This window comes from Desmodus rotundus, chromosome 6 (assembly GCF_022682495.2).
Source record: "Desmodus rotundus isolate HL8 chromosome 6, HLdesRot8A.1, whole genome shotgun sequence".
NCBI classification, from domain to species: domain Eukaryota; kingdom Metazoa; phylum Chordata; class Mammalia; order Chiroptera; family Phyllostomidae; genus Desmodus; species Desmodus rotundus.
Window position 1 is genome coordinate 117,441,592 of NC_071392.1, and position 16,869 is coordinate 117,458,460.

The 16,869-nt window shown below is 51.9% G+C and overlaps 1 protein-coding gene across 1 annotated transcript; it reads right to left on the bottom strand.

Moving 5' to 3' along the window:
• Window positions 1-2,693: 2,693 nt before the first annotated feature.
• On the bottom strand, window positions 2,694-13,558 carry DDRGK1 (DDRGK domain containing 1). The gene is made up of 9 exons (XM_024559707.4): window positions 13,385-13,558; window positions 11,994-12,188; window positions 10,645-10,754; window positions 10,296-10,397; window positions 7,046-7,168; window positions 6,637-6,675; window positions 3,936-3,992; window positions 3,359-3,407; window positions 2,694-2,994 (listed from the first exon to the last, which is right to left on the bottom strand). The coding sequence occupies exons 1-9, from the start codon at window positions 13,473-13,475 to the stop codon at window positions 2,828-2,830; spliced, it is 933 nt and encodes a 310-aa protein (XP_024415475.2). The 5' UTR covers window positions 13,476-13,558; the 3' UTR covers window positions 2,694-2,827.
• Between the last annotated feature and the right edge of the window lie 3,311 nt (window positions 13,559-16,869).

The window sequence follows — 16,869 nt, forward strand, 5'->3', positions numbered from 1 at the left end:
GTAATCATTTTAATACTATGTAGGCCTGATCTACTTTTTTTTCTTTTTAATCCTCACCTGAGGATTTTCATTTTTTCATTGCTTTTATTTTTCATTTTTTTAAAAGATTTTATTTTAGAAAAGATTTTTAGAAAAATCTTTTATTTGAAAAGATTTTTATTTATTTTCAGAGAGAGGGGAAGGGAGGGAGAGGGAAACAGTGATGTGTGAGAGAAACATCCATCAGTTGGCTGCCTCTAGTAGGCCCCCAACCAGGGACCTGGCCCACAACCCAGGCATGTGCCTTGACCAGGAATTGAACCAGAAACCTTCTGATTTATAGGCTGGTGCTCAATCCACTGAGCCACACCAGTCAGGGCTATTTATTTTATTTTTAGAGAGAGGGGAAAGGAGGGAGAAAGAGAGGGAGAGAAACATCAATGTGAGACAGAAACATCGATCTGTTGCCCTTCGTACACGTCCCAACTGGGGACTGAACCTGCAACCCAGGCATTTGCGCTGATTGGGAATTGTACAGGTGACCTTTAGGTTTGTGGGACAACACTCAACCAACTGAGCCACACCAGTCAGGGCAATTTTTTCATTGCTTTTAGAGACAGAGGGGGAGAGAAGGAGAAACATCATATGACAGAGAAGCACTGATTGGTTGCCTCCCGTAGGCACCCAGTCCAGGGATTGGCACCCGGGCCAGGGATCATGCGAGTCTGGACCAGGGGTCACACACTTCTATGCCCAGACCCAGGTATGTGCCCCAACCAGAATTGAATCCACAACCTTTCAGTTATGGGATGACGCTCCAAGTGGTCTATTTTTTAAGGTACAAAAGCATTTACAATAATGTCATATATCAAATTTGGGGATTTTAAATGCTTACAGGTATTTAAATAATAACTAATGTTTAAAAGCTTGAAAAATTGTAAGTGGTTAATCCTGAAAGTTTTCATTTATTAGTTATGGAAGCAATTTGTACATATTTAGAAAAATGTTAACGTATTACTACTAGAATAATTGCACATTTGATAAATTTATTGGATCAGTAGATGGATCACTCAATAATGCATGAAGGGTTATAGGTTTTTGCCTCCATACTAAGCCCCTGGGACATGCAGAATCTTAGGGCACGTGAGGCATCGATGTGCCTTTCCCCCACTCATGGCCTGTGGGCAGTGTCCTGACGGGGCTGTCATAACCTTCTAGCTACCGGGATGGCAGTGGCTGAGGACAGCTGAGGGAAGGGATAGAAGAGACCCGTGGAGCCGCTGTCTTGGTCTGTAAGAAACCCCTTCCAGTGGGGATTTTAATTACTTGCAACCTTATGGCCTGCCTCTGCACCCCGCCCCCCCCCCCCCCCCCTTCACTGGCTCTCAACCATGGCTGCACATTAAATCTCCCAGTGATGCTCCCAGGCTGGGTTCCACCCTGAGAGTCGAAGTGAACGAGTCTGAGGTGCAGTCTGGTGGGAGGCTGCTGCAAACCCCCCACGTGACACCACCGAGCAAACAGGGCCGAGGACTGCTGCTCTCACTATAAGTCATCTCTTCTTCCCCCTTTGTAAGCTTCTGTTTCTATCTCAGGCTGCGGGTACCTATGTCTGTTCCCTTCCTCTCCCACTAGATTGTGGGCTCCCAGATGGCCTTCCAAACAATGCCGGTGGCCCTTCCTAGCTCTGGGTGACTCCAAGTGCCTGTTGCTGACAGAAGTAGCAAAGTCACACCATACTTGGAATTTAGGTTCTCCAGTTAATGCTTCTGAAAGCTAATGCTGCTTTCACTCAATGAGTGAAAATCACCCCTGACAACCCCTTGGAAAGGCCCCACCCTGGAGCCTGCTGTCCTTCCCGTCTCCCCATCTCCATCCCCATAGAATTTCCTCCTGCGCCAGAACAGAAGGCTGATGCCTCCACCACCAGGAATCAGAGGAAGTAGGTGGTTTATGTTCAGGGACCACCTTGCCCAAGGAATACACATTTTAGCACATGCCTCACCCTCATGCTCATGCCAGCCTGCAGGACCCAGAGTGACTGACCCTATAGCAGACACCTATCTCCCATCTCACACCCACTCCCGAGCATATGGTCCTCACACCCACTAGTGGGTGGAATCGCCCACACCACATAGACTTTGCGTCAAAAATGTAGAGCGGAATTCATGTGATGGGCTGCAGGAAGCGATGCCCCCGCATGGCACAGTTCCATCCAGTTCCAGCAGGTCCCCGCTTCCTTTCACTTGCCCCACAAGCATCTGGCCCAGCCTCTCGCCCTCCATGACCTCCCTTCCCCCCCTCTTAAAGGCTAAAGTTCCCTAGGACCCTTCCCTTGGCATGCTCATTAACTCTCTCCCTAAGGGCTCTCAGTCTTCCTTAGGGCTCCGGAGTCCATATAAAAAATGGTGAGACCTCCCACTCCAGTTGGGGGAGTCATGGCCGCTCTGGGAAGAGGGAAGGAAGGAGAGAAAGACCTTCCCCAGGCCTTGGGAGCCTGGCTTGCAGGGTATGAAGGAACATAGTAAATGCCCAGTATTTTTTTTTTTTTTTGAATAAATGAATGAATGCTTGATAAGAAGGAAACTTCCATCTGCTTCGGTAGGATACTCCACCTTCCCCGACTCCCTCCCCCGTACATTCTGAGGCTTAGATTTCACCTGCTCACCTGGGATCCCAGGCCAGGCCTTCTACCACACCAAGCCACACCAAGCTCAGCAGTACTCACAGGCCTTTAATCTAGAACTGCCTGGCCATGCCCCACCACTGCCCTAGGATGGTGGCGAGGGATATAAATAAATGGTCAGGTAGGCTGTCCCAGCTCTGAGTCCAAGAGAGATGGGCTAGGTCAGGCTGGGGCCTGGGCAGGGGGCTCTCGGCCCCAGGAGATGAGGGAATTGCTGGCCTGGGCAAGCTCGGTGATGGACACCCGGCCCCGCTGCCGGATGAAGTTAGCCACAGCAGCCAGTTCCTCCGGGGTAATGTAGATGAACTTGCCCCTGTCGTCAATCACACCTGTGGGGACACACACAGGTCGTGGAGCGGAGTCTTCGAGGCCCTCCCCCTCTGGCCTGACAATGCCCTCCCACCCCTTCACAACCGGCTCTGAGCCCTGCAGGTGTTCACGGCCTTTTCTGGCTGCGTCCAACCCTGGCTAGGTGTCGAATCAGGCTTTCTTGCCTGTCCTAGTCACCCTGAGCCATCCCCAGGCTTTGGCATGTCCTCCTTGTAACTGTGTCCCCTGCTCAGTGTCCCTCATTGCACGGCGTTCCCCCGACCCGCAGTTATCATCCTGCCCCTGCAGCAAGACCCTGGAGCCCCCTGTGGCTAGACCCTCCCCAAGGCCAAGGCCTGCAGCGATTGAGTCTCATCGTCTCACCTGTTAGAGTCCCCTCCGCCAGCAGGTCCTGAATGCGGTTTATGGTGTCCTGCGAGGAGAACAATTGTCAGAGTAGAGCAGGCACTGCCATCCCCAGAAAAGGCACGTGCAACCTCCACAGCCAAATCTTCTCCCCGCTCCCACGGCTGCTCCCCCACCCAACGTGACTCTGTGCTTCTCCTCCAGAGGGGAGAAGGGGAGAAGCAGCTCTGGTCCTGGGGCCCTGCAAGACCCCCGGGAGAGGCGCTTTTCCAACCAGAAGAGGAGCAGCGGTGACATTTGGCCATGAAGGCTGGTACAGCTTGTTTGCGAGAGTTGTCAAGGTAACTGGATTTTGGCTGTACTGGTTACAGGGGCTGCTGGAGAGATGGGACTTTTTCTTTTCTTCCCTGCCTATTCTTCCATCTAGCAGAAAGGCAGGATTCTGGGAATGCTGCGGGAGTCCTACTCTCTGCTCCCGCCTGGGTCGGGGCAGGGTGGAGGGAGCATTACCCTCCATCTTTAGCGTAGGCCCCTCTGACAGCCACACAGACCCCACAGCCCCACGCCAAACAAAAGGCCACCTTGCAGGGCTTACCTGAGTCCGCAGGCCCACCTGGGAAGCCAGGTCTTCCAAGAGCACAACCTTGGACTGCTACAAAGACAGGGAGAAAAAGGAGAGAGGCTGAGTGGGCCGATCCCTCTCAGCACAAACTGAGCTTTGCATTCTGATCTGAGCCGCTTTGTGGGGCTGGGTAACACTGTACAGATTCCTATAGGAGAGCCTCAGTCCCCTCACACACTCTCCCAACCACCCACATACAGAGACACACACACTCATAACCTCCCCTGCTTGTGGGGAGGAATCTGACTAAAACCACCACCTGGCCACAGGCCCCACCCGGGACTGGCAACCACACTGACACAGACACACACGGGGAGAGCCAAGCACAGCTGCCGCCTTCCCCTCTGTAGCCAGCTGTACATTTTTAACATCACGGACAGGTTGGAAGGGGAAGCACCATAAGATGAAGGCGGGGGTGGGGGGGTGGGGGTGGTGGTGGCATGACAGTCACCAAAAGCTATTTTAAAAAACTGTCACCAGAATTTGTGTTTGCTGAGGACCTGCCAGGACAACAGGACAATGCACTGAGAAGATGTGGGGTACGCAAGGGTGACCGAAACATAGCTTCTGCCTCCGGCTCGCGATCAGGCAGGGGAGGCGGGCAAGAATGTGGACCAGGGGAGAGCAGATAACAGGCCCGGATAAGCAGGGGTCTCCATAGAGGCAGTGTGGCTCACCCCCACCTTGCTTTTGCTTACTGCCCCAGACCTGGAAATCTCCACACTCCTTTTTACCACCCTCTCCACACCACCTGAGCTGCTGGGCCCACTCTTAAAATAACTGTCGCTCACACTCTCAGTGCTTTCTGCACACAGCCATTTTCCACGGGCCTCCCTCAAACCCACAGCAGAAACTTCAGTCCGGGGGGTACAGCTGAGGGTCCACGGCTGGGTCCTACACCTGCATCTGCCCCCGCCTCCCTTACAGACAGCACGCGGCTCGGCTGGGAAGAAGGCAGTCTTTTATGTTCCGTGATTCTTCTGCAGCAAATGAGCTGGGGGAGGAGTGACACGGTGACACCTCCCGGGCTGAGATGGCATGTGACTGTTCTAAATGCCAAACAGAATGTGCAGGCAGGGAGGCGAGCGAGCGGCAGTTGGACCAGGGAATGGGCGAGCCCAAGGTGACCTGGCCAGCTGGCCTCTACCTACGAAGTAGGTGCTGGGTTCTCAGAGACAGCTCAGAGTGGGAGCAGGAAGTCACCCCAGGTGGTTCCTTTAGACCTAGTCTGAGGGATGCTGGGGCCAAAAGTGTGCTTGGAAAAACCAACCAACCAACCAACCAACCAACCAACCTAGCCCTTATCGGAACAGAGAGTGGACCGACCGACAACAACGAGCCAGACCTACGCCTCACGTAGACTATGCTGGGCACAGACATGCGCCACCAGCTCTGAAACCCTGAAATAAAAGGGCCCACCCCTTCGGAGCCAGGAAGGCAGGTGGGCTGGATTTTGAAAGCCCTCCTTCTCCCTGCAGACAGGAACTCTGGGAAAATCAGACAGGGAAGGCTGGAAAGACCTCGAAGGTCCAGAAGACTTTATAGAGAACCACCAGAAAATGGCTCCCCCAGAGCCACTGGAAGCAAGGGGCCTTTTCTCAGGTGGCTGTAGAGCACGGGGCGGGGGGGGGGGGGAGGTAAGCTAAAGCTGATGGAGGAGGGCTTCCTGGAGGAAACGCACAGGCCCATGTGGGGACAGAAAGTTCCAAACAGCAGCAGGGAAGCGTGAGAGGTCCTGCCCAGGCTGTGGCCCTCACTCCGAGCGCCAAGGTGGAGAAGGCTCCGTCCAGGGGAATGGGCACAGCCTGAGGAAGCTTTCTTCCTCTTAGGAAACCCCAGCCCCCAGGCTGTGAGCCCAGCCCCTGGTCGCTGGGAGGCATCTAATCACTGCTCTCTTTAAGGAGGTGGGAAGAGAATTATGCAAGCCCTGGCTCCCTGGCACCCCTAGTTTCGCCCCCACCCCCGCTACCTCTGTACTCATTCCCTCAGCCGCCTCTGCACCTCTCAGCTGCACTTGCAAACCTGTCGCATCCTTTGTGGGAGACGAGAAGTTGCTTAGTAGCACAGGGGAGCGGGACAGTGCTTGCGCTTATACAACCCGCGGCCGGCAGACAGAAGGGGACGCACCTGCCACCCTGCCCTCCATCCCCAAGGAAACAGCACTGTCTCCCCTCACTCCCCAAGACCCAAGTCCCAGGTCAGGAACACACGGCAGGGGATGCCACGTGTGGAGCCTCAGTCAAGTGGAGCCTCCGTGTGACAGAACTGACAGAAAACACATGTGAAGAAACTCGGAAATACAGTGACTCACTGAGCGTGGGGTCTGAAGAACGGGAGAACTGTCACACCCGGAGCGTGAGGAAGGAATTAAAGGCTCACACCTCCCACACAGACCCAGGCCCTTCTCCACCGTCAGGGTCAGGAGAAGGCTCCCCTGCCCAGGAGCCCAGCAGTTCGGCCGCTCTCGGTCCTGCTGCCCACTCCTGCATGACCTTGAGCGGAACCCCTGCAGCCCTCACTCAGGTCTGCTCTCTCTCGGCCCTGAGGGGAACATGCATGTCTCTCTGTCTCTCTCTCACACATTCACACACACACACACACACACACACACACACACACACACACACACACACAGCAGGAAGCTGATGCCAGGACCTGCTCTTCGGCTTCTTACCTTAATGTAGTTGACGAACTCTGTCAGGAAGCTGTGGGACTAGAGGAGCAGAGAAACCAGAGTGAGTGTGCCCCTTGCGGGGGCTGCAGTGGCCGGTGCCTACCCTCCTACCCAGCTGAGTGCCACCTGCCTGTGTGCCTGCTTCTGTGCCGCCCAACCACCTGCATGTGCCACCTGCCCCGGCAAGCAGCACGGCCTCCCACGGTGAGGGTTTTGGAGGCACCTCTTCTAAGGACAAGGCCTCTGCAGGTGAGGGACTACTGCCATCACACCCACCCATCTCTCGTGGCCTGACTGGGGAGGCGGGCGAGGAGCAGCAGGGTGCCCGGGATGCAGTGGCCAGCCCTGGGTCTGCCACAGGCCCGCCTTGGTCGGGGCAGGGAGGGTTTTGCAGGAGTGGCAGGCCCACCTGTTCCTCGGTCATGGTCTCGCCCACACCCTCCTCCTCCACCACGAAGGCCTCCTTCAGTTTCAGGTACTCCTCGTGCTCCCGCCGGGCCTGCTCCTCCCGGGCCTTCCTCTCCTCCTCCTCCTGTGGACACAGAGTGGGCAAGAGTCAGGTATCCGGGCACAGGTGCCCACCCCATCCCTGTTCTGGTCCTTGCTGCCCTGGCAGGGCCCCAGGTCATACAGCTCAGCCCTTTCTCAGGGACAGAGCTCCTGAGAGACCCCATCCCGCTGGCCCCCATGCTGAACAGAAGGCAGAGGGTCCATCTGTCATCAGTTCTGTCACCTCCCAGACAAATGCTCTCCCTCTCCTTGAAGCCCTACCATAACCCCACCCACAGCACCCTCCAGTCACCCCCTGCTCCCCCATGTTCAAACAAACACCCACGCCCCATTCCCTCACCATGCATCCAGCCCCGCTCTGGCCCACTCTAACCTGCCTTCTGCAGACCCAGCTCCTCTGGAACAACCCCTGCTGCTGCCTCACCCATGCTCTGGTCCCACCCAATCCAAGGGACAACCATCGGGCCTCACAGCCCTGTCCTCTCATTGACACTGGGCAGAGCTGACCACTCCCTCTTCCTTCCCTTGGCTTCCAGACTCCACCATCTCCTGAACTCCCTCTAGCTCCTGGGACCATTCCTTCTGCCTCCTCCATCACTCAGCCCCGTGCCTTCTCCCTCTTCCACTCTCTGTCCGTGCCCACGGCACCAACAACCATTCCCTCGCCAGCATCTGCCACAGCTGTATCCCTGCCCGAATCTCTACTCCCAGGGACACAACTGCCCACATGACACACCCACAGGGCATGTGTCACATATGCACCTCAAACTGAATTATGTTCCAGAAAGACCCTGTGATCTACTCCCCATATGTCTGGTCCTCCTCCTGAGTCCCTGGCTCAGTGAGTCACACAGTCACCTGGCCAGCTGCCCCAGTCAGAATGAGGTCCCATGTACCATTTCCTTCTTTAACTTCCAGAAAGCTTCTTAGCCCATGCATGTCACTCCATCACCACCACCGCCTAGCGCGACAACCTCCTCCAACCTAACCCATTTTCCAGAGCTTTCAGAAAGATATTTTTAAAGCATGAAGCTCAAGCTGGGGCAGGGATACACAGGATGAGCCAGAACATCTCGCAGTGCCGACAGTGAGAAGACAATGAGGAAATGTCACAGGTACACAGGAGCCAGCTAAAGGAGCTCCTCGTGGCCAAAGCTGGAGCAATGTCAGCAACCAAATAAAACAGTATTGCATTATAAGACAAAGTACAAAATAAAGAGTCGTGAGTCCATGTGGATAAAAATAAATAACTGAATATATAAGTAGAGAAGAAAAATCTTCCACACAAAAGAATTCCAAATATTTTGGGGGATGCTCTCCTCCCAAGGAGGTAGAGCCTGACTCCCCACCCCTGCAGTGCGGGCTGTGCACAGTGGGTTGTTCCTGAAGAAGTATGGGAAGCGGGGAGGAGCATTAGGTGGAGAAATGGGCGAACACCCTAGGCAATCTAGGGTGACATCACATTTGACAAGTCAAGTTGATAACAGGTACCACTGATACGCTGCGGTGAAGACGGCACGTCACGCGTGGTCTCCCTCCCAGGTTTCCGTAACCCAGTCGAACCAGGAGAAAAACATCAGCCAGACACAAACTGAGGAGCATTCTACAAAAGACCGTATTTTGCCACATATGATGTGCACTTTTTGCCCAAATTTTTAGGGAAAAATAAGGATGTGATTATACGTGGGAAGTACTAATTTTGTATCTATATAAATGTTTTTAATTATTTTATGATTACGTGTGAGAAGTATAACTGTAGAAAGCAATAGTAATATTCGTATGCAAAATAATACCCTGGAATATGATAATTGGTTTTGTTTCTAAATATAAACAAACAAACAAACAAACAATTGAATTAAAAGAGTAAAATGAATGATTTTTTTTCCTGAAAGTTTGGGCTGAAAACGTGGATGCGCATTATATATGAGAACACATTATATATAGCAAAATACGGCACTTTCCCAGTACTCCTCAAAACAATCAAGATCATCAAAAGCAAGGAAGGTCTGAGAAACTGGCACAACCCAGAGGAGCCTGAGAAGACATGACAACTAAGTGTAATGTGGTGTCCTGGAAAAGAAAAAGCATACTGGGGCTCTGGCTGGGTAGCTCAGTTGCCTGGAGCATTGTCCTAATACACCAAGGTTGCGGGTTCAATCCCCAGTCAGGACACATACAGAAATCAACCAATGAATGCATAAATAAGTGGAACAACAAACTGATGTTTCTCTCTCTCTCAAATCAATTTTTTTAATTTAATTTTAAAAAAGAAGGATATTGGGGGCAAACTAATAAAATCTGAACAATTTGTGGGGTTTACTTAATAATGCATCCATATTAGTTGTGAGAAATATGCCACAAAAAGGGAAGATGTTAGTACCAGGGGAAACTGAGTGAGGGGAGAAGAGCCCCAGGATACTGAAGGTGCATTAGGCAGAGCCAGTATTGATAAAGGTGAAAAACCCTCTGCTGATGCCTCCCTCTGCTGTGTTCGGTCCACTTGCTGCAGCACCCAGAGTCAGGCCTTCCCCCACCCAGCTCCCCGGGACAACGAGGCCAGTCAGAGCCCAAAGGCGCCAAGCTATGGGGTCTTCCCAGCTGGGCAGCCCTGGCTCTCACCCTAGATCACATCACATTGTTGTGATAATCCCTTTCTTGGGCACCTGGTTCTCAGAAGGAAGGAAGCATCTGGCAAACGAATGCTCATTAACCACTTCTATTAGAGTGGCCCCATCCCGGAGCATCTCCTCCATGCCAGATCCTTGAGGACCAGGCTCCGGCAGAGTCCACCATCTCTCACAGTGACCCATAATGGCCTCAAGGCCCTTGGGATCCAGACTCCCATTACCTCTTTGACCCCCTCCTTGCTTACCCCGCTCTGGCCACTGTCACCATCTCAGTGTTGTTCAAGTGCTCCAGGTGTGTGCGATACATCACATGCATAAAAACTCCCATCTCAGGCTCTGCTTTTCCGTGGCAGCTTTACGCAGGCTGCACCGAGAGCCCAGGGACCAAGTAAACCAGAGCCTGCCCCTGCACCTGGTCTATGGCCCATCTTCTGGGTTGGAGGAGTTGGGGAGCCAAATGGGAAACAAGGCTGCCCGGTCAGGTGTCAGAAGTCAGAAGTCAGGATCCGGGGTCGGCCTTACCTTCTGCTCCTCCTCCAGCCGAAGCCGCTCCTCCTCCTTCTTCCACTCTGCCTCACGCTGGGACTCAAGGCGCTTCCGCTCCTCACGCTCAGCCTCCTCTGCCTGGAGAGAGGCCTTCATAGGGGCACATCCCTACCTCCGGCTAGAGCTGGCCCACCTCCCAAACAGGGCAGGCCATAGGCAGTGCCTGGGCCAGGCCACCAACCAAGACCGCAGGAGACAAAGCTAGGGAAGCAGCAAACACCAGCTCAGCATGCAAAGAGCCTCAGGGGGAGGGTCTGCCATACGGGACAGGGAAGGCAGGGTCCTTTCCCACTTCCTGGAGCTGCTCCCCATTCCTCCTGCTTGCCTCACGCTGGGCTTTTCGTGCTTGTTTCTCCTCCAGCTTCCGTAGTTTCTTGGCTCCAATTTTCCCTGACAGGTGAGTTTCTGCTGGCTTCTCGCTTTCTTCCTCATGGGCTGAGTGTGATCAGAGAAAGATACTTCAGGTCCTGGCTAGACAGGACCAATGATGATGGGTCCACCCCACCATTTGTCCCTGTCCTCATGGCCAATTCCCCTTCCACCCACCTGCAAATGTCATCAGCCCAGCTCTGCCCTCCAGAGGCATCAGCCATGAATGCAGAAATTCAAACCCCGGGCGTGCGTGTGGTAGAGGTGGTGGTGGGGTGAGGGGTCCACGGGGCAAGGGAGGAGATGCTAACTTTACATGCTGCATAGCCATAGAGGAAGGCATCAGGTTCCAATAGCTGAATGTCTGTGAATCACAGACAGGACTGTCTGGGCTTTGCCGAGTTCTCTGCTCTCAGTCTCTGAGCCAAAGCTCCAGGGAAGGATAGCCCTAGGGGAAATTTATCCCAGCACCACCCCCCTAACCCGCCTCAAATCTCCAATTATCCTAACTGCTGAGAGTTCTGGACTCAGTCCCTGGCCACAGTTATCCCTTTGACCCACCACACCCAAGGCAAAGACAGCCCAAACCCCAGGATTACCCCAGGGCCCAAAACGCTGAAAGGTAAAGACCCACTGATTCCTGAGAGGCAATGAAGTTAAGACTCCAAGTCTGAGACGGGAGGGATGGTGCAACAGAGGGCCTCTTTTTTGAGCCAAAGGAGCTAATTTCCAAGGGTATAAGGACAAAAGACCTAAATGTCTCCTCCTCAGGCTCAAGACAGCTGTGGAGCACTGGAGAGATGTTCTTTCCTATAATCCCAAGGGCTCTGTTGGTCTCCCAGTACCAGGGATATAGAGGCCTCTGTCAACAGAATATCTCTATCCTCAAACTCTTCTTCTCGGGTTATGGCAACCGCACTCCGGACTGCAGACACTCTCAGCAGGAACTCTGGCCCTGGGGTGAGGCCCTCAGGGCATCAGTGTGCCCACACCAGGAAGAGTGCTGGGGCATAATGAGTGAACCGAGGAACCCTCTGGTCAATTTAAAGACCCCTGCCCTCCTGCTTGGACATCAAGAACCCAGATGAAGGAAGAGGGTGTTGGCCCAATGGAACGGGGGTCAGGATCTAGAACTTCTGGTCCCTAGGATCAAAGGCCGGTTCCCAAGCCTGGCCATCCCTCATCCTGTAGCTCCCAGACATCCCTCCCACAATGTGGCTTCACATCCTACCCTTCCACCCAGCTGTTGGGCTCCTCTCACCCCCACACCAGTTCTCTTCCCCTCCAGGATGTGGCCCCGCTCACCTGCGATGACGACCTCCTCCTCATTCTCATCCACCTCAGACCTAGCCAATCGCTGGGCTTGACGCTGGGCCTGCAGGCGACTGCCCAGGTCCCTGCGGCGCCGGGGTCTACCCCCAGCCCTCTGCTCCTCGGGCTCCAGGGGCCGAGGCTGGCCTGCTATTACTGGCTCTTCATTGTGCAGTGGCTCTCCGCGGGCTGTAGGGAAGACAGAAACCATAATGCTGTCCGGCAGCCCAACCCACCTGATGGCAGGGGAGCAATATCCTACAAGTCTCATCGTCCTCAACTTCTTCCAGGCTCCTGATGGACACAGCACAAACCCCAACTTCTCAGACCACTGGGGCCTTTACAACCCAGACCTACACCTTGGTCCTATGCAGCAAGACCACCCTTTCCCTCCTGCCTTTCCCTTCAAGGTTCCACCTTTCTAGCTGGCCCACCAGGAAATTACCACCTTGATGGAGCAAGATGGAGCTTAGGCTCTACTTCCTCCAGGAAGCCCACTCTGACCACTCCAGACCTCACCCAAATGCCCACTGCAGGGCTGCATTTATTTCTTGCCTAATACCACCTGCCATAGTTTTATATGACATCGCAACCAGAGAGTTCACCTGGGGGTTGCCTTTCCTCCCAGGAAGATATGCTGGCTATCTGCCTTAACTCAGTTTCTCTCTCCACTGGGAGCATGCAGGTGCTCTGAAGTAGCTCGTGGACCCAGAGAGGGGGAGAGACATTAACCACAAAGCCAAATGCTGAAAAGGGGGTGGGGTGAGGAATGCCGGGTGTGTCTGTTCTATGCCCTGGCCAATCAATGACATGGCCTTCTGATCATCGAGCAGAACAGGGAGGAGGGTGCATGGGTGTCTCCTTGAGTGGAGAGAGCTTCAGGCAGTTCCCTGGAGCTGCCTCGTGCTCTCTCCAGCTCGTGAGTAGGCAGAAAATACTCTCTAGTGTCCCCTTCTTGGCACCGGCTCTGGAGTCAGCCTGGGAGGTTTGGAAACTCCTGCGACTTCTCCAACGGGCTCAGAGGGGCATCGCCCCATGGAGAGATGGCAGCGTGTGTCCGCGAGGGCCTAGCCCCTCTGGGTGTATAGGTCTGCAGTGCCAGGGCGCAAAGACAGGGATGGGGCGAGGCTGTCTTCTGGGACCAGGAGGAAGGTGTAGGGACGCAACCATCCCGTGTGCGGGTTCCAGCACTGCTGCCCCTGCTCCCAGCGGGTCCCCCTTAGCGCGGTAAGCGCTAGCACTCGAGCTCAGCCCGGCGCCTAGATCCTCGTCAGCGGCGCCACGACAACCGGCGCATGCGCAGTAGCCGCGGCGCGACGGCCTACCACGGGTCAGGAAGTCAGAGAACGCAGCCCCACAGGCCCTGGCGCGGCGGCATCCCTTACCTGCTGCCGCTTGGCCCCGTCTGCGAGTCAGGAAGAAGATAAGGCCGACAAGCAGAGCCGCCGCCACCAGGTACACCACTGGGGCCACCATAACGACAGCTTCCAGGTGGGACCTGTGTGTCCACCCTCAAGCCCTGAATCTCCCAGGCCCCGCCCAATGCCCATACGACCCCTCCCGTTTCCCATTCTAGACTCCGCCCACCACTTTGGGCCCCGCCCAGGCCGCACGTTTCACTGAGACCTTAATTTTTTATTTTAAAATGAATTTTGGGGGCGTAAAAAATACTTTAAGTGGAAATTATTACAAACGGTTATATGCAGTGTGACAATATTAATATATATCTTTAGGCACTAAGCAATACCATGTAGTGTTTATGGAAACATACACTAGGTGGAAAAAGTACAAAAACAGACTTGGGAATAGCACACACCAACTTCAGGATAACGATTACCTTTGGGGAGAGAAGACGATGGATGAGGTTAAGGGCAGAGGTACGTTTGTATCTGTGACATTTGACTTTGTTAAAAGGGTGAGCGGGAGAGACCAAATCTTCCATTTAAATAGTGATATATTTTTGTACTGCCAATTTTATATGCATTTTAAAGTAAAATTAGCTTTATTAGGCTGTACAAAAATTAATGACCCAGTTTCCCATAGTGAGCTCTTGGAAATTACCCACAGGGAATTTAAATTCCCCTTTAATTCTTAAGAATCTATACAGAAAGCTGGGGTCAAGTTATACTTCAATAAAGTTGTTTTGAAAGAAACTGCACATAGGCTCTTTCCAGCCAGTGCCAAGCCATGGGCATCTCTCAGAACAAATGGCACAAGCACCGCAAGACCAGGGGCAAGAGAAAGCCCTACCCACAAGAAGCAAAATTATGCATTGGGGCGCCCTGCTGCCCATACTAAGATTGGCCTCGACCACATACACACAGCCCACATGTGGGGAGGCAACAAGAAGTACTGAGCCTTGAGGCTGGACGTGGGCAGCTTCTCCTGGGGCTTGGAGTGTGGTGTGCACAAAACAAGGATTATGGATGTTGTCTACGTGCATCCAACAACAAGCTGGTCCGTACCAAGACCGCAGTAAAGAACTGCATCATGCTCATTGACAGCACACCATAGTGATAGTGGTACGAGCCCCACTAGGCACTGCCCCCGGCCTCAGGAAGGGAGCCAAAGTGACTCCAGAGGAGGAAGGGATTTGCAACAAAAAAAAGATCAATGAAAACTCAGAAGAAATACGATGAAAGGAAAAGAATGCCAAAATCAGCTGTCTTCTAGAGCAGTTCCAACAGGGCAAGCTTCTTGCATGCGTCTCTTGAAGACCAGGCCAATAAGGCCAAGCAGATGCTTATGTGCTAGAGGGCAAGGAGCTGGAGCTCTAGCTGAGGAAAACCAAGACCCAAAACGCAAATAAATCCTCATCCCTCCTGTCTTAGCACGTGTAATAAAGGTGTTTATTCTAAAAAAACAAACAAAAAACTGGGACAGAATGTAAACTCAAGATTTTTTTAAAAAAGCAAATAACTAGTGGGGGTTTGCTATAAAGGTTCCAGTAGTATGGAACCTTTTGTGTTTGTGAAAGCATAAATATTCCAGAACCAATGGTGTGAATGACGGGGGGGGGGGGGGGAGGAGATTTGAAAAAATATGACACGTTAATATCTGTTAAGTGGAAATTATTGCAAATGCTTATGTGCAGTGTGACAACATATATGCATGTTTCAAAACCTCTAAACAGACCTGGCTGGTGTGGCTCAGTGGATTGAGCACCAACCTGCAAACCAAAGGGTCTCCAGTTTGATTCCCAGTCAGGGCACATGCCTGGGTTGTGGGCCAGGTCTCCGGTATGGGGCGTGTGAGAGGCAACCACACAGTGATGTTTCTCTCTCTCTTTCTCCCTCCCTTTCCCTCTCTAAAAAATAAATTTTAAAAAATCTAAAAAATAAAATAAAGCCACTAAATATTACCACACTGTTAAATTGGAATGGTGGGAACTTGAGCATCCATTTATTATTTTCTATAAGTTTGGAATATTTCACAATTTACATTTTAAATTTTAAACAAGCAAAATGGGCAGGATAGATTTCATAAAAATAGCTAATGTTGATAATTGTTAAAGTTAGGTGATGGGGGCTTATTATACTAATCTTTTCTAAGTTTGTCATTTTTGTATAAGTATGAAATTTTCCATAATAAAAAGTTTTTAAGTACAAGTTAGCCCTGGCTGGATAGCTCATTTGGTGGGAGCATTGTCCTGTATACCAAAAGGTTGCAGGTTCGATTCCCAGTTGGGCATGTGTCTGGGTTGTGGGTTCAATCAACTAGGGACCTGCCCTGGTTGGGGCATGTGCAGGTGACTGATCAATGTCTTTTTCTCTCTCCTCCCCCTCTCTTTCTCTAAAATTAAGAAGGAAAAAAGAAAAAAAAGTGAAGGTTAGCCCTAGCCAAGTATCTCAGTTGGATAGAGAGTAATCCCAATAAGCCAAGCTTGCAGGTTTGATCCTCAGTCAGGGCACATACAAGAATCAACCAATGAATGCATAAATGAGTAGAAAAACAAATCGATGTTTCTCTCTCACACATCAATAAATTTTTTAAAAAGTTAAATACTTTATACAATTTCATAATTTGTGTGAGCTCAGAATGTTGCCTGGAAGGGCAAAACAAACTGTCAATAGAGATAATTCTTCCTGTTGCCTCCAACAGATACCATTTTTTTGCCTTTCATTTGTAGTTCTCGGATTCTCAGAGTCCTGGACTCCAAGCATGTTGCTTAAGGTTTGTGGGCAGACAGGAGGGGTTGGGAAACAGCAGGGAGAGCCATCTTCCTGGTCCACGGAACAGAACAGCATTGGCCTTATGGCAGTAGCAGTGGGGGTGAAAAGGTGGGGAATGACTCAAGAACTGTTTCTGATGTAGAACTGATAGGACTTGACAAGCTCCTTTGAGGGCAAGAACCATCCTTCTTTGCTTAACAGGGTTTCCCCAATTGAGGAGAGTGCGATTCTAATGAGATTTCCAGTCCTACCCCTTACTAAAGTGGGTAAAAATTCACACACACATTTTAATTCTAGCATAGTTTATTGAATGAATTAATGAATGATGCAATCTCCTTTCTTTCTGTTTAGAGCAACTAAGAACTTGACTGTCTCTTTATAGGTTGACTCAACAATTAAGTGAACTAATCAGTGCATTTCTTTTTTGGTTTTGTTGCCTAAGAGGATTTTCTGACACTTCCAACCAGGAGTCCTGACCAGACATCACACATACACAGACTTTTGTTTTCTCCTCAAGCTCTTGGGCTCCAAGGCCTTCAGATTTAGAGTGAGGTCTATCTATTGAAATTGAATATCCATTTACAATACTCCCAGCTTATTAACCCTTTGTGAGCTGCCACAGCTAGCTGTGACTGATCAGCCACCCCAACCTAGGTGGTTCTCTCAGTGCCCAGCCCTCCCAGGGTCGCTGCACTGCC